This window comes from Capricornis sumatraensis, chromosome 2 (assembly GCF_032405125.1).
Source record: "Capricornis sumatraensis isolate serow.1 chromosome 2, serow.2, whole genome shotgun sequence".
Taxonomy (NCBI): Eukaryota; Metazoa; Chordata; class Mammalia; order Artiodactyla; family Bovidae; genus Capricornis; species Capricornis sumatraensis.
The window spans coordinates 133,305,663-133,331,700 of record NC_091070.1 but is presented as its reverse complement, the minus strand read 5'-3'; the positions used below and the strand labels follow the sequence as shown (position 1 = coordinate 133,331,700).

General features: G+C 40.4%; 1 protein-coding gene across 2 annotated transcripts in view; it reads left to right on the top strand.

The window, feature by feature from the left end:
- The first annotated feature begins 271 nt into the window (after window positions 1-271).
- CHIA (chitinase acidic) overlaps window positions 272-26,038 on the top strand; it is a 35,931-nt gene continuing 10,164 nt past the window's right edge. Inside the window, exons 1-3 of one of the 2 annotated variants that reach the window (XM_068966122.1) lie at window positions 272-376; window positions 14,342-14,371; window positions 14,934-15,135. In XM_068966122.1, the coding sequence (XP_068822223.1) occupies window positions 15,059-15,135 (77 nt within the window). In that variant the 5' untranslated portion in view covers window positions 272-376; window positions 14,342-14,371; window positions 14,934-15,058. Of the gene's footprint in view, window positions 377-12,841; window positions 12,935-14,341; window positions 14,372-14,933; window positions 15,136-26,038 lie in introns of those variants that run through there. The other variant, XM_068966121.1, reaches the window with a different exon arrangement.

Genomic DNA, 26,038 nt, shown 5'->3' with positions numbered 1-26,038 from the left:
TAAATCAAATCCCTTATGATTATACAGTGGAAGTGACAAATAGATTCAAGGGATTAGATTTGATAGAGTGCCTGAAGAACTATGGACGGAGATTCATGACATTGTACAGAGGGAATGAGCAAGAAGAAAAATGCAAAAAGGCAAAATGGTTGTCTGAGGAGGCTTTAAAAATAGCTGAGAAAAGAATAGAAGCTAAGGCAAAGGAGAGGGGGAGGAGCATAAAGATGGCGGAGGAATAGGACGGGAAGACCACTTTCTCCCTCACAAATTCCTCAAAAGAGCATTTCAACGCTGAGCAAACTCCACAAAACAACTTCTGTAGGCTGGCAGAGGACATCAGGCAACCAGAAAAGCAGACCATTGTCTTCAAAAACAGGTAGGAAAAAATATAAAAGACGAAAAAGGAGACAAAGGAGGTGGGGAGGGAGCTCCGTCCCAGGAAGGGAAGCCCGTCCCGGGAAGGGAATTTTAAGAAGAGAGGTTTCCAAACACCAGGAAACACTCTTCCTGCCGAGTCTGTGGCGAGTCTTGGAAACACAGAGGGCAACATAACAGGAAGGAAAAATAAAGAAATAATTAAAACCAAGAGATTACAAGCCCAACAGTAACTCCCCCAGCGGAAGCAGCACAGACGCCTGCATCCGCCATTGGGAAGTGGGGGCAGGGCAGGGACTTGCGGGAGGCGCGGGCTGCAGTGCTTTGTAAGAATCGGGCAGGAACGCCCCACGCGCAACCAGAACGATCTAACTTGCGCTAGCAAACCAGACTGTGTGATAGCTACCGCACGAAAAGCTCGAACATAAGACACCGCCAGGACCAAGCACAGAACAAAGGACGGAACGGAAAAAGCCGGCTGCAGACCATCCCCCGCCGGGGACAGGCAGCCAGAGCCGTAAGGACTGGAAAGGGGCAATTGCAGACCCGGAGAGACTTTACTTACCTAACCGCAAGCAGGCTTCTTTGCTAAGACTTCTGGGGGTGCTGGACAGTCACAATCTGCCTCACGGGGGACGCCAGTGGTCCACCCAGAAAGCTGAGCAGCAGCGGCAGAAAAGGTGACAAGCCGCGGCGATCACGCTCGCTAAACTCCTGAGCTACTCGGACCTGGGAAGGGCACAAAGCGCAGTCCCAGCCGAATCTGTGCCTCTGAGGGATGCCTGAGCGCCGAACCTGAGCGGCTTGGACCAGGAAGTGCACGCAGCCTAGGGCCGGCCCCAGACGGTTCCCGGCTGTGCATCGTAGAGCCGGAGCGGTTTGTGCGCCGGGAGAAGGGACAGGTCAAGCGGGGCTGAGACACTGTGTGCACACGACAGTGCTATTTGTTTGCAGCATCCCCCCTCCCCACAGCGCGACTGAACTAGTGAGCCTGAAAAACCAGCAAACGGAAGAAGTTAAACAGAGGGAACCACCTTGGAAGTGATCCCACACGGCCCAAAACATCAAAGAAGGGCTAGATATATTTTTACTATTTTTAAAATCATTCCTTTTTTTTTCTTTTTTTTTCTAACTTTTTTTTTAATTGTTAAGTCTTCTATTTCTCCTCTAATTTTTATTACTATAACCTATTATTACTATTAAAAAAAAAGACTTTTTTTTTTTAAGGCAAACACCATGTATAGCCTTTGGATGGTTGTTGGTGGGTTTTTTTTTGTTTGTTTTGTTTTTTTTGTTTGTTTGTTTGTTTAATAATTCTTGTTTTTTTTTTCTTTCTTTCATTCCTCCTTTTTCCTTCTGCTTCTTTTCTTTAATATTGTATTTTTGAAAATCCAACCTCTACTCTAGATTTTTAACCTTTGCTCTTAGGTTTTGTTGTCAATTTTGTTCATTTAAAAACCCAAACTTCACTACCCAAGTTTACCTGAGAGCGAGATTACTGGCTTGACCACTCTCTTCTCCTATGGACTCTCCTTTTTCTCCACCAGGTGGCCTCTGTCTCTTTTCTCCCCCATCTCTTCTCTATCCAACTCTGAATCTCTGTGTGTTCCAGACGGTGGAGAACACCTAAGGAACTGGTTACTGGCAGAATTTGTCTCTCTCCTTCTCATTCCTCTCTCTTATCCTCCTGGTCACCTCTGTCTACTTCCTCCCTCTCCTCTTCCCCGTATAACTCCGTAAATACCTCTGAGCGGGCCAGACTATAGAGCGCACATAAGGAAGTGACTACTGGCTAGCTTGCTCTCTCCTCTTTTGATCTCACCGCATCTCATTCCAGTTACCTCTAACTACCCCCTCCATCTTCTCTTCTCCTTGTAACTCAGTGAACCTCTCTGAGTGTCCCTCAATGTGGAGAAACTTTTCATCTTTAACCTAGATGTTTTATCATCGGTGCTGTATAGATGGAGAAGTCTAGAGGCTACTGTAAAAACAAAACTGAAGACCAGAAGCAGGAGGCTTAAATCCAAAGCCTGAAAACATTAGAGAACTCTTGAATTCAGGGAACATTAAGCAATAGGAGCTCATCAAATGCCTTCATACCTACACTGAAACCAAGCTCCACCCAAGGGCCAACAAGTTCCAAAGCAAGACATATCACTCAAATTCTCCAGCAACACAGGAACACTCCCCTGAGCTTCAATATACAGGCAGCTCAAAATTATTCTAAAACCTTTGATGTCTCATAACCCATCACTGGTCACTCCACTGCACTCCAGAGAGAAGAAACCCAGCTCCACCCACCAGAACTCCAACACAAGCCTCCCTAACCAGGAAACCTTGACAAGCCACTGATAGAACCCCACCCACAGTGAGGAAGCCCCATAATAAAGAGAACTCCACAAATTACCAGAATATAAAAAGACCACCCCAAACGCAGCAATATAACCAAGATGAAGAGACAGAGGAATACTCAGCAGGTAAAGGAACAGGAGAGATGCCCACCAAACCAAACAAAAGAGGAAGAAGTAGGGAATCTACCTGAGAAGGAATTCCGAATATTGATAGTGAAAATGATCCAAAATCTTGAAATCAAAATGGAATCACAGATAAATAGCCTAGAGACAAGGATTGAGAAGATGCAGGAAAGGTTTAACAAGGACCTAGAAGAAATAAAAAAGAGTCAAAATATAATGAATAACGCAATAAATGAGATCAGAAACACTCTGGAGGCAACAAATAGTAGAATAATGGAGGCAGAAGATAGGATTAGTGAAATAGAAGATAGAATGGTAGAAATAAATGAATCAGAGAGGAAACAAGAAAAATGAATTAAAAGAAATGAGAACAATCTCAGAGACCTCCAGGACAATATGAAACGCTCCAACATTCGAATTATAGGAGTCCCAGAAGAAGAAGACAGAAAGAAAGATCATGAGAAAATCCTTGAGGAGATAATAGTTGAAAACTTCCCTAAAATGGGGAAGGAAATAATCACCCAAGCCCAAGAAACACAGAGAGTTCCAAATAGGATAAACCCAAGGCGAAACACCCCAAGACACATATTAATTAAATTAACAAAGATCAAACACAAAGAACAAATATTAACAACAGCAAGGGAAAAACAACAAATAACACACAAGGAGATTCCCATAAGGATAACAGCTGATCTTTCAATAGAAACTCTTCAGGCCAGGAGGGAATGGCAAGACATACTTAAAGTGATGAAAGACAATAACCTACAGCCCAGACTACTGTACCCAGCAAGGATCTCATTCAAATACGAAGGAGAAATCAAAAGCTTTACAGACAAGCAAAAGCTGAGAGAATTCAGCACCACCAAACCAGCTCTCCAACAAATTCTAAAGGATCTTCTCTAGACAGGAAACACGAAAAGGGTGTATAAACCCAAACCCAAAACAATAAAGTAAATGGTAACTGGATCATACTTATCAATAATTGCCTTAAACGTAAATGGGTTGAACGCCCCAACCAAAAGGCAAAGACTGGCCGAATGGATACAAAAACAAGACACCTCTATATGCTGCTTACAAGAGACCCACCTCAAAACAAGGGACACATACAGACTGAAAGTGAAGGGCTGGAAAAAGATATACCACGCAAATAGAGACCGAAAGAAAGCAGGGGTGGCAATACTCATATCTGATAAAATAGACTTTAAAACAAAGGCTGTGAAAAGAGACAAAGAAGGCCATTACATAATGATCAAAGGATCAATCCAAGAAGAAGATATAACAATTAAAAGTATATATGCACCCAATATAGGAGCACCGCAATATGTAAGACAAATGCTAACAAGTATGAAAGGGGAAATCAACAATAACACAATAATAGTGGGAGACTTTAATACCCCACTCACACCTATGGACAGATCAACTAAACAGAAAATTAACAAAGAAACGCAAACTTTAAATGATACATTAGATCAATTAGACCTAATTAATATCTATAGGACATTTCACCCCAAAACAATGAATTTCACCTTTTTTTCAAGTGCTCATGGAACCTTCTCCAGGATAGATCACATCCTGGGCCATAAATCTAAACTTGATAAATTCAAAAAAATCAAAATCATTCCAAGCATCTTTTCTGACCATAATGCATTAAGATTAGATCTCAATTACAGGAGAAAAACTACTAAAAATTCCAACATATGGAGGTTGAACAACACACTTCTGAATAACCAACAAATCACAGAAGAAATCAAAAAAGAAATCAAAATATGCATAGAAACTAATGAAAATGAAAACACAACAACCCAAAACCTGTGGGACACTATAAAAGCAGTGCTAAGAGGAAAGTTCATAGCAATACAGGCATACCTCAAGAAACAAGAAAAAAGTCAAATAAATAACCTAACTCTACAACTAAAGCAACTAGAAAAGGAAGAATTGGAGAACCCCAGAGTTAGTAGAAGGAAAGAAATCTTAAAAATTAGGGCAGAAATAAATGCTAAAGAAACAAAAGAGACCATAGCAAAAATCAACAAGGCCAAAAGCTGGTTCTTTGAAAGGATAAATAAAATTGACAAACCACTAGCCAGACTCATCAAGAAGCAAAGAGAGAAAAATCAAATCAATAAAATTAGAAATGAAAAGGGAGAGATCACAACAGACAACACAGAAATACAAAGGATCATAAGAGACTACTATCAGCAGTTGTATGCCAATAAAATGGACAACGTGGAAGAAATGGACAAATTCTTAGAAAAGTACAATTTTCCAAAACTGAACCAGGAAGAAATAGAAAATCTTAACAGACCCATCACAAGCACGGAAATTGAAACTGTAATCAGAAATCTTCCAGCAAACAAAAGCCCAGGTCCAGACGGCTTCACAGCTGAATTCTACCAAAATTTCGAGAAGAGCTAACACCTATCCTACTCAAACTCTTCCAGAAAATTGCAGAGGAAGGTAAACTTCCAAACTCATTCTATGAGGCCACCATCACCCTAATACCAAAACCTGACAAAGATGTCACAAAAAAAGAAAACTACAGGCCAATATCACTGATGGACATAGATGCAAAAATCCTCAACAAAATTCTAGCAATCAGAATCCAACAACACATTAAAAAGATCATACACCATGACCAAGTGGGCTTTATCCCAGGGAAGCAAGGATTCTTCAATATCCACAAATCAATCAATGTAATTCACCACATTAACAAATTGAAAAATAAAAACCATATGATTACCTCAATAGATGCAGAGAAGGCCTTTGACAAAATTCAACATCCATTTATGATAAAAACTCTCCAGAAAGCAGGAATAGAAGGAACATACCTCAACATAATAAAAGCTATATATGACAAACCCACAGCAAACATTATCCTCAATGGTGAAAAATTGAAAGCATTTCCCCTAAAGTCAGGAACAAGACAAGGGTGCCCACTTTCACCGCTACTATTCAACATAGTTCTGGAAGTTTTGGCCACAGCAATCAGAGCAGAAAAAGAAATAAAAGGAATCCAAATTGGAAAAGAAGAAGTAAAACTCTCACTGTTTGCAGATGACATGATCCTCTACATGGAAAACCCTAAAGACTCCACCAGAAAATTACTAGAGCTCATCAATGAATATAGTAAAGTTGCAGGATATAAAATCAACACACAGAAATCCCTTGCATTCCTATACACTAATAATGAGAAAGTAGAAAAAGAAATTAAGGAAACAATTCCATTCACCATTGCAATGAAAAGAATAAAATACTTAGGAATATATCTACCCAAAGAAACTAAAGACCTATATATAGAAAACTATAAAACACTGATGAAAGAAATCAAAGAGGACACTAATAGATGGAGAAATATACCATGTTCATGGGTCGGAAGAATCAATATAGTGAAAATGAGTATACTACCCAAAGCAATTTACAAATTCAATGCAATCCCTATCAAGCTACCAGCCATATTTTTCACAGAACTAGAACAAATAATTTCAAGATTTGTATGGAAATACAAAAAACCTCGAATTGCCAAAGCAATCTTGAGAAAGAAGAATGGAACTGGAGGAATCAACTTGCCTGACTTCAGGCTCTACTACAAAGCCACAGTCATCAAAACAGTATGGTACTGGCACAAAGACAGACATATAGATCAATGGAACAAAATAGAAAGCCCAGAGATAAATCCACACACATATGGACACCTTATCTTTGACAAAGGAGGCAAGAATATACAATGGGGTAAAGACAATCTCTTTAACAAGTGGTGCTGGGAAAACTGGTCAACCACTTGTAAAAGAATGAAACTAGATCACTTTCTAACACCACACACAAAAATAAACTCAAAATGGATTAAAGATCTAAATGTAAGACCAGAAACTATAAAACTCCTAGAGGAGAACATAGGCAAAACACTCTCAGACATAAATCACAGCAGGATCCTCTATGATCCACCTCCCAGAATTCTGGAAATAAAAGCAAAAATAAACAAATGGGATCTAATCAAAATTAAAAGCTTCTGCACAACAAAGGAAAATATAAGCAAGGTGAAAAGACAGCCTTCTGAATGGGAGAAAATAATAGCAAATGAAGCAACTGACAAACAACTAATCTCAAAAATATACAAGCAACTTATGCAGCTCAATTCCAGAAAAATAAACGACCCAATCAAAAAATGGGCCAAAGAACTAAATAGACATTTCTCCAAAGACATACGGATGGCTAACAAACACATGAAAAGATGCTCAACATCACTCATTATCAGAGAAATGCAAATCAAAACCACAATGAGGTACCACTTCACACCAGTCAGAATGGCTGCGATCCAAAAATCTGCAAGCAATAAATGCTGGAGAGGGTGTGGAGAAAAGGGAACCCTCCTACACTGTTGGTGGGAATGCAAACTAGTACAGCCACTATGGAGAACAGTGTGGAGATTCCTTTAAAAATTGCAAATAGAACTACCTTATGACCCAGCAATCCCACTGCTGGGCATACACACTGAGGAAACCAGAATTGAAAGAGACACATGTACCCCAGTGTTCATCGCAGCACTGTTTATAATAGCCAGGACATGGAAACAACCTAGATGTCCATCAGCAGATGAATGGATAAGAAAGCTTTGGTACATGTACACAATGGAGTATTACTCAGCCGTTAAAAAGAATTCATTTGAATCAGTTCTGATGAGATGGATGAAACTGGAGCCGATTATACAGAGTGAAGTAAGCCAGAAAGAAAAACACCAATACAGTATACTAACACATATATATGGAATTTAGAAAGATAGCAATGACGACCCTGTATGCAAGACAGGAAAAAAGACACAGCGGTGTATTACGGACTTTTGGACTCAGAGGGAGAGGGAGAGGGTGGGATGATTTGGGAGAATGGCATTCTATCATGTATACTATCATGTAAGAATTGAATCGCCAGTCTATGTCTGACGCAGGATACAGCATGCTTGGGGCTGGGGCATGGGGATGACCCACAGAGATGTTATGGGGAGGGAGGTGGGAGGGGGGTTTATGTTTGGGAACACATGTAAGAATTAAAGATTTTAAAATTAAAAAAAATAATAAATAAAGGCAAAGGAGAAAAGGAAGGATATTCTCATTTGAATTCAGAGTTCCAAAGAATAGCAAGGAGAGATAAAAAAAAAGCCTTTCAAGTGATCAGTGCAAAGAAAGAGAAAACAATAGAATGGGAAAGACTAGAGATCTCTTCAAGAAAATTAGAGATACCAAAGGAACATTTCATGCAAAGATGGGCACAATAAAGGACAGAAATGGTATGGACCTAAGAGAAGCAGAAGATATTTAGAAGAGATGGCAAGAATACACGGAAGAACTACACAAAAAACATCTTCATGACCCAGATAATCACGATGATGTGATCACTCACCTAGAGGCAGACATCCTGGAATGCAAAATCAAGTGGGCCTTAAGAAGCATCACTATGAACAAAGCTAGTGGAGGTGATGGAATTCCAGTTGAGCTATTTCAAATCCTAAAAGATGATTCTGTGAAAGTGCTGCACTCAATATGCCAGCAAATTTGGAAAACTCAGCAGTGGCCATAGCACTGGCAAAGGTCAGTTTTCATTCCAATCTCAAAGAAAGATAATGCCAAAGAATGCTCAAACTACCGCACAATTGCACTCATCTCACACACTAGCAAAGTAATGCTCAAAATTCTCCAAGCGAGGCTTCAGCAGTATGTGAACCAAGAATTTCCATATGTTCAAGCTGGTTTTAGAAAAGGCAGGGGAACCAGAGATCAAACTGCTAACATTCGTTGGATCATTGTAAAAACAAGCGAGTTCCAGAGAAAACATCTATTTCTGCTTTATTAACTAGACCAAAACCTTTGATTGTGTGGATCACAACAAACTGTGGAAAATTCTTAAAGAGATGGGAATACCAGACCACCTGACATGCCTCCTGAGAAATCTGTATGCAGGTCAAGAAGCAACAGAATCAGACATGGAACAACAGACTTGTTCCAAATCGGGAAAGGAGTACGTCAAGGATGTATATTGGCACCCTGCTTATTTAACTTATTTGCAGTGTGCATCATGTGAAATGTCTGGCTGGATGAAGCACAGGCTGGAATCATGATTGCCAGGAGAAATATCAACAACCTCAGATTTTCAGATGACACCATACATATGGCAGAAAGTGAAGAACTAAAGAGCCTCTTGGTGAAGGTGAAAGTGAAAGAGGAGAGTGAAAAACTTGGCTTAAAACTCAACATTCAGAAAACTAATATCATGGCATCTGGTCCCATCACTTCATGGGAAATAGAATGAGAAACACTGGAAACAGTGACAGGCTTTATTTTGGGGGGCTCCAAAATCACTACAGATGGTGATTTGGACCATGAAATTAAAAGACACTTGCTGCTTGGAAGAAAAGCTATGACCAACCTAGACATCATGTTAAAAAGCAGAGACATTACTTTGCCAACAAAGGTCCATCTAGTCAAGGCTATTGTTTTTCCAGTAGTCATGTATAGACGTGAAAGTTGGACTTAAAGAAAGCTGAGCATTGAAGAATTGATGCTTTTGAACTGTGGTGTTGGAGAAGACTCTTCAGAGTCCCTTGGACTGCAAGGAGATCCAACCAGTCCATCCTAAAAGAAATGAGTCTTGAGTATTCTTTTAAATGACTGATACTGGAGCTGAAACTCCAATACTTGGCCACCTGACTCACTGGAAAAAGACCTTGATGCTGGGAATGATTGAAGGCAGGAGGAGAAGGGGAAGACAGAGGATGAGATGGTTGGATGGGGGTCACCGACTCGATGGACATCAGTTTGAGCAAGCTCCGGCAGTTGATGATGGACAGGAAATCCTGATGTGCTGCAGTCCATGGGGTCACAAAGAGTCAGACACAACTGTGCAGCTAAACTGAACTGAACCTTATAGAATCTCCTCTCCCAGTTCAACCTAGGACACCAACTAGACCACTTTATATAAGGAAACAATGCAGAGTAAATATTAAGAGATTTCCATTAAGGACACCCCTAGCCTTGGCACTGAATCCAGGACCTGGTGCTTAAGATTTGTTTGATCAATTTTCTCATCTACAAAATTGAGGTGACAGTAATAATCCTTTCATAGGCTAAATAAAATAATGATATGGAGCCCTCTGACAAACATTAATTGTTTTTTAGTCTTGCAGTATTCACTCTCCATTCTTTTAGAACTTCATTTTGTGGCCAATCCAGATGGAACTTTAAATCCAAGTGCCCTGTTCTTTCCTTAAGCAAAAGAGTGGCTCAAGTTCAAAGCTACACAATCAGACTATTTCTGCCAGGACTTGATTCTTGTGTGGATTGACGCATGAATAAAAAAATAAAATTGGAGCTTATTGGTCCTAGGCCCACCTCCTACTTTGCTAACCTAAGAAATGTGATTTTTGTTGTTATCAGTGGTACATCCCATGTTCTTATCTTTGATTTTGTGAGCTTCCTTATATTCTTTTAATATAATGTTTTGTGCTTGTTAGAGTTGGGTTTTTGGTTGTTGTTTGTTTGTTTATTTTAGTCACTAAGTCTTGTTTGACTCTTTTGCGACTCCATGGACTGTAGCCCTCCAGTTTCTTTGTCCATGGGATTTCCCAGGCAAGAACACCGGAATGGGTTGCCATTTTCTTCTCTAAGGGATCTTCTTGACCCAGGGATCAAACCCACATCTCTTATGTCTCCTGCATTGGCAGGTGGATTCTTTACCACTGAGCCACCTGGGAAGCCCAAAGTTGGTTTTATTCACTTGCAAAAAATAAATTCTTAATAATATAAACATCAAGCATGATCTCTGGCATACATAGGTGCTTGTAGTGTTTGTTGACATCATTTTTATAACTGAAATCCCTGGCAGCACTTCTACCAAACTTTCTTTGGTCCTATGAGTGGGAATCAAATACTCAGGACCTAATTATCACTGGGTGAATGGATACAATATAGTTTTTAAATGTGATAAAAATAAAAATTAGTCTATATCTACAATAAGTCTGCTAAGCTGCCGGCATCCCATGATGGGCACTCATATGTCCACCAACTGCTTTCCAGGTACTGTCATAAGACAGCATCATGGAAGCAAGCACAGGCAATATGCACTAGAGGACATTAGTATTTCAGAGGAAGGCGAGATCATTGAGCTTCAAAGAGAGGATCCGACCTGGGCTTCGAAGAACTGTAATAGCGCGGTAGGCAGTGAAGAGAAGAAGATATTACCTGCAAAGTATGGAGAGACAGTGTGAGCAAAGGCATGCAAAACATGTTGGGGACAAAGAATAGGCCATTCTGGCTGAAGCAGAAGTTTTTTTATAGGATAATAATAGTGCATAATGTTTGGGAGGGTGGATTGGAATTAATTTTAAATCAAAAAAATTCTATACAAGGTGACGATGCAAATATTTCTATCAAAAAAACTCTTCAATATCATCACTATCATCTCTCCACAGTACAAAATATTTTTGAACATTTTCTAGATGTAATTTGGACCTGCGGATTAGGGAGTTCTCACTGACCTCCAGAGAGTACATTTTGGGAACCATATGTTCTTAGATAAAATTACTGTATAATCATGGCTAAAGTTGTCTCACATTGGGTGGCTCAGAGGTAAAGAATCTGCCTGCCAGTACAAGAGACAGGGGTTCCAAACCTGGGTAGGGAAGATCCCCTGGAGAAGGAACCTACTTCCTTCTGGAAACTCACTCCAGGATTCTTGCCTGGGAAATCCCATGGACAAAAGAGTGTGGTGGGCTACAGTCCATGGGCTCAAAAAGTGTCAAACATGACTGAGTGATTGAGCACACATGACTAAGATCATTTCAAAGAACAGGTGTGGGTAGAATGTTCATAAAGTAGCATCTAATAAGATGAAAGTTCCTTAGGGACTGATTGTACAAATTACACAAGACTAATTCTACAAAGGAAAAATATTTAAGAACAACTAATACCTTCCAAGGATTTTTAGTGTTTCAGCTCAGTTCAGTTCAGTTCAGTCGCTCAGTCATGTCCAACTCTTTGCGACCCCATGAATCGCAGCATGCCAGGCCTCCCTGTCCATCACCAACTCCCAGAGTTCACTCAGATTCACATCCATCGAGTCAGTGATGCCATCCAACCATCGCATCCTTGGTCGTCCCCTTCTCCTCCTGCCCCCAATCCCTCCTAGAATCAGAATCTTTTCCAATGAGTCAACTCTTCACATGAGGTGGCAAAAGTACTGGAGCTTCAGCTTTAGCATCATTCCTTCCAAAGAAATCCCAGGGTTGATCTCCTTCAGAAAGGATTGGTTGGATCTCCTTGCAGTCCAAGGGACTCTCAAGAGTCTTCTCCAACACCACAGTTCAAAAGCATCAATTCTTTGGCATTCAGCCTTCTTCACAGTCCAACTCTCACATCCATACATGACCACAGGAAAAACCATAGCCTTGACTAGACGGACCTTAGTCGGCAAAGTAATGTCTCTGCTTCTGAATATGCTATCTAGGTTGGTCATGACTTTTCTTCCAAGGAGTAAGTGTCTTTTAATCTCATGGCTGCAGTCACCATCTGCAGTGATTTTGGAGCCCCCCAAAATAAAGTCTGACGCTGTTTCCACTCTTCCCCATCTATTTCCCATGAAGTGATGGGACCAGATGCCATGATCTTCATTTTCTGAATGTTGAGCTCACTTTCCAATAAATACATGCTTTGATGCCAGGCATGAAATGTCCACAGCATAAAAACCTAATCATAATGTTTAAATGGATGCTTATCAGCCCTGAGAACTGCCTAAAAACCTATCAAGCTTGTACCTTTCATGGTGATGGTCTCTACCACCCTGTTAGGAAACATGATGTTTGTCCTTATTAAGCAAGAGGAGGTGGTGAGGGGGAAGTGCAAGTTAGAGGTTCATGAGTGGTTGTTTGTAGGGGAGGTGATCTGTTGACTTACTGATTAGCTATATACACATCTGGATTACATGCTCTCTGCTTGGAAGATATCCTTTGTGATGACCTGCTTGTCAGATGGTATAAAAGGCAAATCCAGGCTCTGCAAGACCAGTACTGACAGCAACCATGGCAAAACTTATTCTCCTCACAGGTGAGTCCGTAACTGGAGATGGAGCCTTATTCTTCCCTGATTTCTTTCCCTCTCTGGATCTGAAAGGCATGAAGTAGTCTTCACACATAGCTCTACATTTTTCTATTCTTCTTTCATCATTTCAAATTTCCAAGGGAATCCTGACATGCACAAATATATCTGCTTCTAATTCTCTTCTCAGTAGTCTATGGCAGCCATTTATGTCTTCTTTGATGCCATGAGTACAGTCCTGAAAGAAAGGCTAGTTTTCTTCCAGTGCTTGTCTTACTCTCCCATCTCTTGTTGGGTTGTTTCCTTTCCTCTATCCATCTTCCTATGCCAACTCATTTTAATTGGTATTATTTTTATTTACATGCTTGTGTTTTCGGTCTATCTTTTTCAGAGAAGGAAATCAGTAGGGACTGAGATACAGTTATGCAAGTTGTCTTTTTTTCTACTGTTTTCAGGATTATTCCTCTTTTATCCCTTACTGTTCTACTATGCTGCTGATATATTATAAAAATATCAGAAATTCGATCATTTAAATGGGTAGATTCAGTACATTGTTTAGAGCCACGTAGTATCCACAGCTTATTAGTTGCTCTAGAGCTGAGATTTACAAACTTTTTATAGCTTCAGCTTTTCCAGATGATATCTCCAACTCAATTTATAAAACAATCAGATCAAAAGTGCTCTGGTAGAAGCCAGGGAGTGCCATCTGGAGTCTTGCCTCACAGTTTCTAGTTCTTCTCTTCTGCTATAAGTGTTCTTAAAGTTGGTTTAAATAAATTCCAAGGCTCTCAGAGATACTGAGTTCACTGATTTAGAGGATGCTTTGTGTGTGAAGGCTGTATTCATCCGACTTAAGGACAGTGAAGCATGGATGGGTGTGTAGTCACTAAGTAGAGTAAATTTTGGATAGTTTCAGTAAGTAGATCTTCCATAGATAGTAGACTTCCAACTCCGCATTCAATAACATTTATTACTGACATGGAAATGGAAGAATAGGGAGCCATGCTCATTTTTGACTAAGAGAAAGGAAGCGAAGCTTTATTGTTTATTGTTGTTTAGTTGCTAAGTTTTATCCTACCCTTTTGCAACTCCATGGACTGTAGCCCACCACACTGCTCGGTTCTTGGGATTTCCCAGGCAAAAATACTGGAGAGGGTTGCTATGCTTTCCTCTAGGGGATCTTTCCAACCCAGGGATCAAACCTGTGTCACATGCACTGGCAGGCAAATTCTTTACTATTGAGCCACCAGGGAATCCCTTTGCCTTCCTTGAAAAGCCTACTATTTGGCATAACCCCTGAGTGCCACTTGGGTTGTAAACATCTATGACCCATAGCATGGTACCTAAGGCCTCAGAATTATATTTGGCAAGATATAGACAACTGGTTGAAACTTCATGTTGTTTCTTTCTCTCTAGGTCTGGCCTTTCTGCTGAATGCTCAGCTAGGTAAGTCATGGACTCTGTATCCTTGACATAATGTTTTCTCTACCATAAACCTCCAAACTCTGTAAATTATACAAAATGCGGTTTTTGTCTGCTTAATGTATTAAATGCGATTTTTTCATATCCCAATATTAACTTTTAAAAAATATATATACCAAGAGATAAGCTGTACTAGGGAAAGAAAGCTACTGTCTTCTTCACAAACAGATGGGTTTGATGTATTGGCTGCTACTGCTATCCTCTTCAGCATGATCACCTGAGAGTTATACATTGGTATTCACTGGGCTTCATAGGAGGACTCCCGGGCATCTTTTCTTAAGTGGTTCTCCAGCTTAGCCGAGATCACAAAGTGAATCTGTCAAAGTTCAAAATAACCAGCCTCAAGTCAGTGACTGGTTCCCACATTAGAAGCTTTGAACTCATTTGTGAAGGCGTTCCTAACCAACCCTGCACAGAGAACAGGCATCTGAGGGAAATGGAGGCAAACAGAGGCAAAGCTAACACTTTTAGCACATTGCAGTAGTACCTAACTCAGCCCATTGTTCTTACTTCTCACTATCCTCAGGTTCTGCCTACCAGCTAGTATGCTACTTCTCTAACTGGGCCCAGTACCGTCCAGGCCTGGGAAGCTTCAAGCCTGACAACATCGACCCCTGCCTCTGCACTCACCTGATCTATGCCTTCGCTGGGATGAGTAACAGTGAGATCACCACCACTGAATGGAATGATGTGGCTCTCTACAGTTCTTTCAATGACCTGAAAAAAAAGTAAGAGAAAGGGGAGATATCTGAGTTACTATCTCCCAAGCCAATATTTCCCAGACATTAATTAATGTGCAAACAAGTCATTCTTAAAATGCAGTTCAGGTTCAGTGAGTCTCAGGTGGAAACTAGGACACTGTATTTATAACAAGCTTCCCAGTAATGTCGATGCTTCTTGTCCAGGAATTGAACTTCAAGTATTGAGGCTATACATAACATAAAACATTGCCTGCTTTAGCTAGTATTTAAAAATTAGTTCTGTTTCTTCCTTCCTTTCTCTATCAATGTCTTTTTTAATTGTTCCTTTCAAGGCAGGTTTTTTTTTCTTTTTTAATTGGAAGATAATTACTTTACAATATTGTGGTGGTTTTTGCCTGACATTCACATGAACCAGCCATGGATGTACATTTGTTCCCCATCCTTACCCTCCCTCCCACCTCTCTCCCCATCCCATCCTTCTGGGTCATTCCAGTGCATCAGCCCTGAGCACCCTGTCTCATGCATTGAACCTGGACTGGCAATCTATTTCACATATGATAATATACATGTTTCAATGCTATTCTTTCAAATCATCCCACCCTCACCTTCTCCCACAGAGTCCAAAAGTCTGTTCTTTACATCTGTGTCTCTTTTGCTGTCTTGCATATAGGGTCATCATTACCATCTTTCTAAATTCCATATATATGTATTAATATGCTGTATTGGTGTTTTTCTTTCTGACTTACTTCACTCTGTATAACAGGCTCCAGTTTCATCCACCTCATTAGAACTGATTCAAATGCATTTTTAATAGCTGAGTAATATTCCATTGTGTATATGTATCACAGCTTTCTTATCCGTTCATCTGCCGATGAACATCTATGTTGCTTTCATATCCTGGCTATTGTAAACAGTGCTGTGATGAACACTGGGGTACATGTCTCTTTCAATTCTGTTTTCCTCAGTGTATATGCCTAGCAGTGGGATGGCTGGGTCATATGGGAGCTCCATTTCCAGTTTTTTAAGGAATCTCCACACTGTTTTCTATAGTGACTGTACTAATTTGCATTTCCACCGTGTAAGAGGGTTCCTTTTTCTCTGCAGCCTCTCCAGCATTTATTGTTTGTAGACTTTTTTATAGCAGCTATTCTGACCAGCATGAGATGGTACCTCATTGTGGTTTTGATTTGCATTTCTCTGATAATGAGTGATGTCGAGCATCTTTTCATGTGTTTGTTAGCCATCTGTGTGTCTTCTTCGGAGAAATGTCTATTTAGTTCTTTGGCCCATTTTTTGATTGGGTCGCTTATTTTTCTGGAATTGAGCTGCAGGAGTTGCTTGTATATTTTGGAGATTAATTGTCAGTTGCTTCATTTGCTATTATTTTTTCCCACGTTGAAGGCTGTCTTTTCACCTTGCTTATACTTTCCTTCGTTGTGCAAAAGCTTTTAAGTTTAATTAGGTCCCATTTGTTTATTTTTACTTTTATTTCCATTACTTTTGGAGGTGGGTCATAGAGGATCCTGCTATGATTTATGTCAAAGAGTGTTTTGCCTATGTTTTCCTCTAGGAGTTTCATAGTTTCTGGTCTTACATTTAGATTCTTAATCCATTTTGAGTTTATTTTTGTGTATAGTGTTTAAAAGCATTCCAGTTTCATTCTTTTACAAGTGGTTGAGCAGTTTTCCCAGCACCACTTGTTAAAGAGACTGTCTTTTCTCCATTGTATATTCTGGTCTCCTTTGTCAAAGATAAATTGTCCATAGGTGTGTGGATTTATCTCTGGGCTTTCTATTTTGTTCCACTGATCTATATTTCTGACTTTGTGCCAGTACCATACTGTTTTGATGACCGGTTGCTTTGTAGTATAGCCTGAAGTCAGGTAGGTTGATTTCTCCAGTTCCATTCTTCGTCAAGATTGGTTTGATTATTTGAGGTTTTTTGTGTTTCCATACAAATTGTGAAATTATTTGTTCTAGTTCTCTGAAAAATACTGTTGGTAACTTGATAGGGATTGCATTGAATCTATAGATTGCTTTGGGTAGTATACTCATTTTCACTATATTGATTTTTCTGATCCATGAACACGGTATATTTCTCCATCTATTAGTGTCATCTTTGATTTCTTTCATGAGTGTTTTATAGTTTTCTATATATAGGTCTTTTGTTTCTTTAGGTAGATTCATTCCTAAGTATTTTATTCTTTTCGTTGCAATGGTGAATGGAATTGTTTCTTTAATTTCTCTTTCTCTTTTCTCATTGTTAGTGTATAGGAATGCAAGGGATTTCTGTGTGTTAGTTTTACATCCTGCAACTTTACTACATTCATTGATTAGCTCTAGTAATTTTCTGGTGGTGTCTTCAGGGTTTTCTATGTAAAGGATGATGTCATCTGCAAACAGCGAGAGTTTTATATCTTCTTTTCCAACATGGATTCCTTTTATTTCTTTTTTGTCTCTGATTGCTGTGGCTAATACTTCCAAAACTATGTTGAATAGTAGTGGTGAGAGTGGGCATCCTTGTTTTGTTCCTGACTTTAGGGGAAATGCTTTCAATTTTTCACCATTGAGGATAATGTTTGCTATAGGTTTATCATATATGGCTTTTATTATGTTGAGGTATGTCCCTTCTATGCCTGCTTTCTGGAGGGTTTTTTTTTTTTTTTATCATAAATGGATGTTAAATTTTGTCAAAGGCTTTTTCTATTTCCATTTTGGAACTTTCTCTAGTTCTGTTTTATAAAGTTATACTTTTCTAAGAATTTGTCCATTTCTTCCAAGTTGTCCATTTTATTAGCATCCATTGAGATAATCATAGAGATTTTATCTTTCAATTTGTTAATATGGTGTATCACATTGATTGATTTGCAAATATTGAAGAATCCTTGCATCTCTGGGATAAAGCCCACTTGGTCATGATGGATGATCTTTTTATGATGTTGCTGGATTCTGTTTGCTAGAATTTTGTTAAGGACTTTTGCATCTATGTTCGTCAGTGATATTGGTCTGTAGTTTTCTGTTTTGTGGCATCTTTGTCTGGTTTTGATATTAGGGTGATGGTGGCCTCATAGAATGAGTTTGGAAATTTACCTTCCTCTGCAATTTTCTGGAAAAGTTTGAGTAGGATAGGTGCTCAGTTCAGTTCAGTCACTCAGTCATGTCCGACTCTTTGCGACCCCATGAATCACAGCACGCCAGGCCTCCCTGTCCATCACCAACTCCCGGAGTTCACTCAGACTCATGTCCATCGAGTCCGTGATGCCATCCAGCCATCTCATCCTTGGCCGTCCCTTTTTCCTCCTGCCCTCAATCCCTCCCAGCATCAGAGTCTTTTCCAATGAGTCAACTCTTTGCATGAGGTGGCCAGAGTACTGGAGTTTCAGCTTCAGCATCATTCCTTCCAAAGAAATCCCAGGGCTGATCTCCTTCAGAATGGACTGGTTGGATCTCCTTGCAGTCCAAGGGACTCTCAAGAGTCTTCTCCAACACCACAGTTCAAGAGCATCAATTCTTCGGCACTCAGCTTTCTTCACAGTCCAACTCTCACATCCTTACATGACCGCTGGAAATTTAGCTCTTCTCTAAATTTTTGGTAGAATTCAGCTGTGAAGCCATCTGGTCCTGGGGTTTTGTTTGCTGGAAGGTTTCTGATTATAGTTTTGATTTCCGTGCTTGTGATGGGCCTGTCAAGATTTTCTATTTCTTCCTAGTTCCGTTTTGGAAAGTTATACTTTTCTAAGAATTTGTCCATTTCTTCCAAGTTGTCCATTTTATTGACATATAGTTGCTGATAGTAGTCTCTTATGATCCTTTGTATTTCTGTGTTGTCTGTTGTGATTTCTCCATTTTCATTTCTAATTTTGTTGATTTGATTCTTCTCCCTTTGTTTCTTGTTGAGTCTGGCTAATGGTCTGTCTATTTTATTTATCTTCTCAAATAACCAGCTTTTAGCTTTGTTGATTTTGGCTATAGTCTCCTTTGCTTCTTTTGCATTTATTTCTGCCCTTATTTTTATGATTTCTTTCCTTCTACTAACCCTGGGGCGCTTCATTTCCTCTTTTTCTAGTTGCTTTAGGTGTAGAGTTAGGTTGTTTATTTGATTTCTCTCCTGTTTCTTGAGGTACATTTGTACTGCTATGAAACTTCCCCTTAGCATTGCTTTTACTGAATCCCATCGGTTTGGGGTTGTTGTGTCTTCATTTTCATTCTTTTCTATGCATATATATTTTTTTTTATTTCTTCTGTGATTTGTTGGTTATTCAGAAGTGTGTTGTTTAGCTTCCATGTGTTTGTATTTTTAACAGCTTGTTTCCTGTTGACATCTAGTCTTACTGCATTGTGATTGGAAAAGATGCTTGAGATGATTTCATTTTTTTTGAATTTACCAAGGCTGGATCTATGGCCCAGGATGTGATCTATCCTGGAGAAGGTTCCATGTACACTTAAGAAAAAGGTGAAATTCGTTGTTTTAGGGTGAAATGTCCTATAGATATCAATTAGGTCTAACTGGTCCATTGTATAATTTAAAGTTTGTTTCCTTGCTAATTTTCTGTTTAATTGATTTATCCATAGGTGTGAGTGAGGTATTAAAGTCTCCCACTATTATTGTGTTACTGTTAATTTCCCCTTTCATACTTACTAGCATTTGCCTTACATATTGCAGTGCTCCTATGTTGGGTGCATATATATTTATAATTGTTATATCTTCTTCTTGGCTTGATCCTTTGCTCATTATGTAGTGTCCTTCTTTGTCTCTTACCATGGCCTTTATTTCAAAGTCTATTTTATCTGGTATAAGTATTGCTGCTCCTGCTTTCTTTTGGTTTCCATTTTCATGAAATATCTTTTTCCAGCCCTTCACTTTCAGTCTATATGTATCCCTAGGTTTGAGGTGGGTCTCTTGGAGACAGCATATATAAGTAAAGTTTCTCAGTCATGTCCGACTCTTTGTGACCCCATGGATTGTAGCCTACCAGGTTCCTCTGTCCATGGGATTCTCCAGGCAAGAGTACTGTAGTGGGTTGCCATTTCCTTCTTCAAGGGATCTTCCCGACCCAGGTATCAAACCTGGGTCTCCAGCATTGCAGACAGACACTTTACCATCTGAGCCACCAGGGAAGCCCCAGACAGAATATATAGTGGTCTTGCTTTTGTATCCATTCAGCCAGTCTTTGTCTTTTGGTTGGGGCATTCAACCCTTTTACATTTTAGGTAATTATTGATAAATATGATCCCATTGCCATTTACTTTGTTGTTTGGGGTTTGAGTTTATACCCCCTTTCTGTGTTTCCTGTCTAGAGAAGATCCTTTAGCATTTGTTGAAGAGCTGGTTTGGTGGTGCTGAATTCTCTGAACTTTTTCTTGTCTGTAAATCTTTTGATTTCTCCTTCATATTTGAATAAGATCCTTGCTGGGTACAGTAATCTGGGTTGTAGGTTTTTTTCTTTCATCACTCTAAGTATGTCCTGCCACTCCCTTCTGGCCTGAAGAGTTTCTATTGAAAGATCAGCTGTTATCCTTATGGGAATCCCCTTGTGTGTTATTTGTTGTTTTTCCCTTGCTGTTGTTAATATTTGTTCTTTGTGTTTGATCTTTGTTAATTTGATTAATATGTGTCTTGGGGTGTTGCAATTTGGTTTTATCCTCTTTGGGAATCTCTGAGTTTCTTGGACTTGGGTGGCTATTTCCTTCCCCATCTTACGGAAGTTTTCAACTATTATCTCCTCAAGTATTTTCTCAAGGTCTTTCTTTTTGTCTTCTTATGGGACTCCTATGATTCGAATGTTGGGGCTTTTAACATTGTCCCACAAGTCTCTGAGGTTGTCCTCATTTCTTTTAATTCTTTTTTCTTCTCTGCTTCATTTATTTCCACCATTTTATCTTCCACCTCACTTATCCCATCTTCTGCCTCAGTTATTCTACTGTTGGGTTCCCTCCAGAGTGCTTTTGATTTCAGTTATTGCATTATTCATTAAGACTGACTCTTTTTTTATTTCATCTAGGTCCTTGTTAAACTATTCTTGCATCTTCTCAATTCTTGTCTCCAGACTGTTTATGTGTAACTCCATTTTGTTTTCCAGATTTCAGGTCATTTTTACTACCACTATTCTGAATTCTTTTTCAGGTAGACTCCCTATCTCCTCCTCTTCTGTTTGGTTTGGTGGGCTTTTATCATGTTCCTTTACCTGCTGAATATTTCTCTGCCTTTTCATCTTGTTTAGGTTGCTGTGTTTGGGGTAGCATTTCTGTATGCTGGGAGTTTGTGGTTCCTCTTTATTGTGGAGGGTCCTCCCTGTGGGTGGAGTTGGACGAGTGGCTTGTCAAGGTTTCCTGGTTAGGGAAGCTTGTGTCGGTGTTCTGGTGGGTGGAGTTGGATCTCTTCTCTCTGGAGTGCAATGAAGTGTCCAGTAGTTAGTTTTGAGTTGTCTATGGGTTTGGTGTGACTTTTGGCCACCCGTATTTTTGTGCTCAGGTTTATCTTCCTGCGTTGTTGGAGAATTAGCTTTAAATGTCTTGCTCTGGAACTTGTTGGCTCTTGGTTGGTGCTTGATTTCAGTGTAGGTATGGAGGTTTTTGGATGAGCTCTTATTGAATAATGTTCCCTGGAGTCAGGAGTTTTCTGGTGTTCTCACGTTTTGGATTTACCTCTAGCTTATTCTTACAGCAGTCTCAAGACTTCTCCATCCACACAGCACTGATGATAAAACATCTAGGTTTTTGGTGAAAAGATTCTCCACAGTGAGGGACACCCCACGAGGTTCACAGAGTTACATGGAGAAAAGAAGAGGGAGGAGGTGACCAGAAGGAGAAGAGGGGGAATCAAAAGGGGAGAAAGAAATCTAGCCAGTAATCAATTCCCTATTTGCTCTCCACAAACTGGAACACTCTGAGTTTCACAGAGTTCCATAGAGAAGAGAAGAGAGAGGAAGGAGATAGAGGTGACCAGGAGGAGAGGAGAGGGAGTCAAAAGGAGAGAGACCAATCTAGCCTGTGATCAGTTCCCTAAGTGTTCTCCACAGCCTGGATCACCCAAAGAGATTCACAGAGTTAAGTAGAGATTAGAAGAGGGAGGGAGGAGATAGAGGTGACCTGGGGGAGAAAAAGGAGAGTCAAAAGGGGAGAGAGCAATCAAGCCAGTAATCACACTCCTAAGTAAAAATGGGTACTGAAAACTGGACTCTTAAAGGTACAGAGTTGATAACAAATACTCAAAGGCAAAGCTTAAAAATCTAGAGTAGAGGTTAGACTCTCAAAAATACAATATCAAAAAAAAATCACAAAAGTTATTTAAAAAATATGAAATTTGCTTTTAAAATAGAGGGTTTTTTTGCAAGGTAATAGTAAGTTTTAAAAATAAGAATTAAAGGAGTGATAAAGAAATTAAAATTTTTAAAAAAATTTAAATTAAAATATGAGAATAGTAAAATATATCTAGGAATTTCTCTGGAGCTGTTGAGGGCAGTATGGGGTCAGTTCAGTTTCAGATAGTTCCTTGATCCAGCTTATACTTCTCCTCAATGTCTATAGGTCCCTTCCAATGTAGCCAGTGCTAACTACAGGGTTTTAATCTGTTGCACCTGTCACTTCCAAAGTGGTTCCTTCTTTGTTTATTTTGGCTTCCTCTGCAAGTCTCTTCAGTATCTAACTTCCGCCCTGACACAAGGTGGCGAAGGTGGTCATTTATTAGGCTCACTTTTTCATTGTGCTGCAGGAGGGAGGAGCACCATAAACAAATATCATTGGCATGTGTGGGGAGTGTTCGCAGTGTCTGGGTTACACTGAGTTTTTCCCTGCCCACCGTGAGTGTGTGCTTTCCCGGTCTACACTGCTCAGCCTCCAAGTTGCTCTGTAAGGGAACTGTCAAAGGCAGGCCCTGGGTTCTGTGCACTTCCCAGGTCTAAGCCACTCAGGTTCAGGTTCTCAGGTACTCCACAAAGATACAGACTTGGTTGGGCCTGCGTTTTGTGCCCTTCCCAGGTCCGAGCAGCTCAGGGGACCAGGTGCTTGGCGAGCTCAGTCTCCCCAGGTGGGGCCAGGCGTCTTATCACCTCCTCTGTCCCAGTCACTCAGTTTCCTGGGTGTGCAGCGGGAGCGCTGTCCCAGGTGTGTCATGTGTCTCCTCTGGGGAGCTGATCTCTGGCTGTGACCCTCCTGGTGGATGTCAACCATCCAGGATCCCAGGAAGACTTGGTTAACAACTGGAAGCCTGCTCTCAGTTTGGTAGAGGATGCCATCTCTGGGGTGGAGATTGCCCCTTTCCAGCTCTGGCTGTCACCCACCTGCCTCCCTGCCTCCAGCGGGGGATGAGCCGGTGCACTGCCAGCTGGCTCTCCTCTGGTATTCGTTCAGTCCTTTGTTCTGTGAGTGGACCTGCAGAGCTTTAGGTTAGAGCCTTTCACCAGAAAGTTCTCTTTCCTCCTTTTTTTTCCCCTCTTTCTGGCTAGCCCACAGTTTGGATTGCTATCTCACGTTAGCTCCCTCAGATTGCCCTCAGGGCATTCAAGCCTGGTCCTTACCCTAAGCAATGCAGCCTGCACCTCCCTGCTCAGCCCCTGCTTGCTGGTGGTGGATGCTAGCATCTGGGCTACTTCTCTGCTGGGAGTTGTAGTTAGGCATGTAACCTGTGGGTTTTGTTTATTTGTTTTTTCCTCCCAGTTATGTTGCCCTCTGAGATTCCAAAACTCCCCACAGACCTGCCTGTGAGAGGGTTTCCTGGTGTTTGGAAACTTCTCCTCTTTTAAGACTCCCTTTCCAGGACGGCTCTCCATCCCTAACTCTTTTGTCTCTCTTTTTATTTTTTATATTTGTCCTACCTCCTTTTGAAGACAATGGGCTGCCTTTCTGGGTGCCTGGAGTCCTCTGCCAGCGTCAGAAGTTGTTTTGTGGTATTTGCTCCGTGTTCAAATGATCTTTTGATGAATTTGTGGGGAAGAAAGTGTCTCCCCATCCTATTCCTCTGCCATCTTCTCAATATCTTTTTTATGACCTAGGGAACTGCAAACCATCTTAATTACTTGAATCAGAGAGCAGGAAGCAGAGGACACTGAAGATTAGACATAGCAGAGGTCAGGAAATCAGAAGAGTTTACTGTATTTTAATAGAGTTCTACTTTGGGGGAAAATGAAACAAAACAATCAAGAAAATCTTGGTATCTTTAAATTTCTAATTTGTTTGGTTAGTTACATCTAGGAGAAGTAAGGCTATGGGCTATTGCAAACATCAGTAGTGGCAGTATCTAGAATGTATCTACTAGAATTTGAGTTGTGATGTGTGTGTGCATGCTAAGCCAATTCAGTCATGTCCCACTCTTTGAAACCATATGGACTATAGCCCACCAGGCTCCTCTGTCCATGGGATTCTCCAGGCAAGAATACTGGAGTGGGCTGCTATGCTCTCCTCCAGGGAATCTTTCCCACCCAGGGACTAAACCCACAGTCCTTACATCTCCTGCATAGGCAGGCAGATTTTTTTTACCACTAGCGCTGCTTGGGAAGCCCAAGACCTTTCAGAGTGGTATTTCTTAAACTGTGATTTATTATTGATCTTGCATCAAAATCACATATGAGGCAGTTGATAAAAATCTCAGTCCCTTATGCAACTGAATCAGTCTTTGAGAAAGGGGCTAAACACCTGAAATTTCAATGTTATCCTTCAACTCTGGCCCTTGTACTCTATTCTTATCTAAGCTGATGCTTAAGAACCACTAGTCCAGAAAATGTTCATGATTCTAAGCCAACTGATTCATATTCATTATCACAGAGTCTGAGAAAGTAATTATGTCCAAGCAACATTTACCATTTCAGCTGATAGGATAGAATGTAAGAATTGCCAGTACAATCCTATTTTTTAAAAACCTAGTCCTGTAGAACAAGAACTCACAAATGAAGGTCTTAAAGAGCTTAACCATGAAGTGAGGGAGAATTTTACAAGACACTTACTTGCTGCAGTTTAGCCCAGGAGTACTGGAAGCAACTTCAGATGAAAATGGGCTTCCAACTTTAGGCCCGAGAAACAAAGAAGGAAGAGGAACTTTGAGAGTTTGAAGCAGGGATAGCTGCAGAAAAGAACTTCCAGGACAAGATCCAGGAGGACCCTGCTCACCCATCAAGTGCTGCCCTCAATCCCACATGAAGGCTTTGCCCTAATAGTGTTAGTCACTCAATCGTGTCTGACTCTTTGTGACCCGCCCTGGACTGTAGCCTTCCAGGCTCTTCTGTCCATGGGATTCTCCTTGCAAAAATACTGGAGTATGTTGCCATTTCCTCCTCTAGTGGATCTTCCCAACTCAGAGATCGAACCCAGGTCCCCCACATTGCAGGCAGATTCTTTACCTGCTGAGCCACCAGGGAAGCTCTGTAGTTTCATAAGTATCAACCTATTTTTTTTTCTCAGTTTTTTACTATAATATTTTAAACTATAGTATGCTTATATGTCTCTTTTATATGCTAAGTTGCTTCAGTCATGCCCAGCTCTTTGCGACCATCTGGACTGTAGCCTGCCAGGCTCCTCTGTCCATTGGATGCTCCAGGCAAGAATACAGGAGTGGGTTGCCATTCTCTTTTCCAGGAGATCTTCTCTACCCAGGGATCAGACCTGCTTCTCTTATGTCTCCTGAATTGGCAGAAAGATACTTTACCACTAGTGCCACCTGGGAAGCCCATGTTCCTTTTAACTCATGGATGAACTGTTCTTTTATTCTAAAGGGGAAAAAAGCAGTTCTCTAATTTAGATTTCACTAAAGAACTCTGTGCATTCATAATGATAACACAAATAATTTTTATAAAGAAAGTGTTCTATAGTGATGGGAAATTGTTCTACAGAATATCTTATCAAGACAACATTAACGTTTATAATCAAGCCTGATACAAAGCATTGTTATTTTAAATTGAGGGATTCATGGATTTTGAAGTTTTTCTTTTCTCTACCTTGTT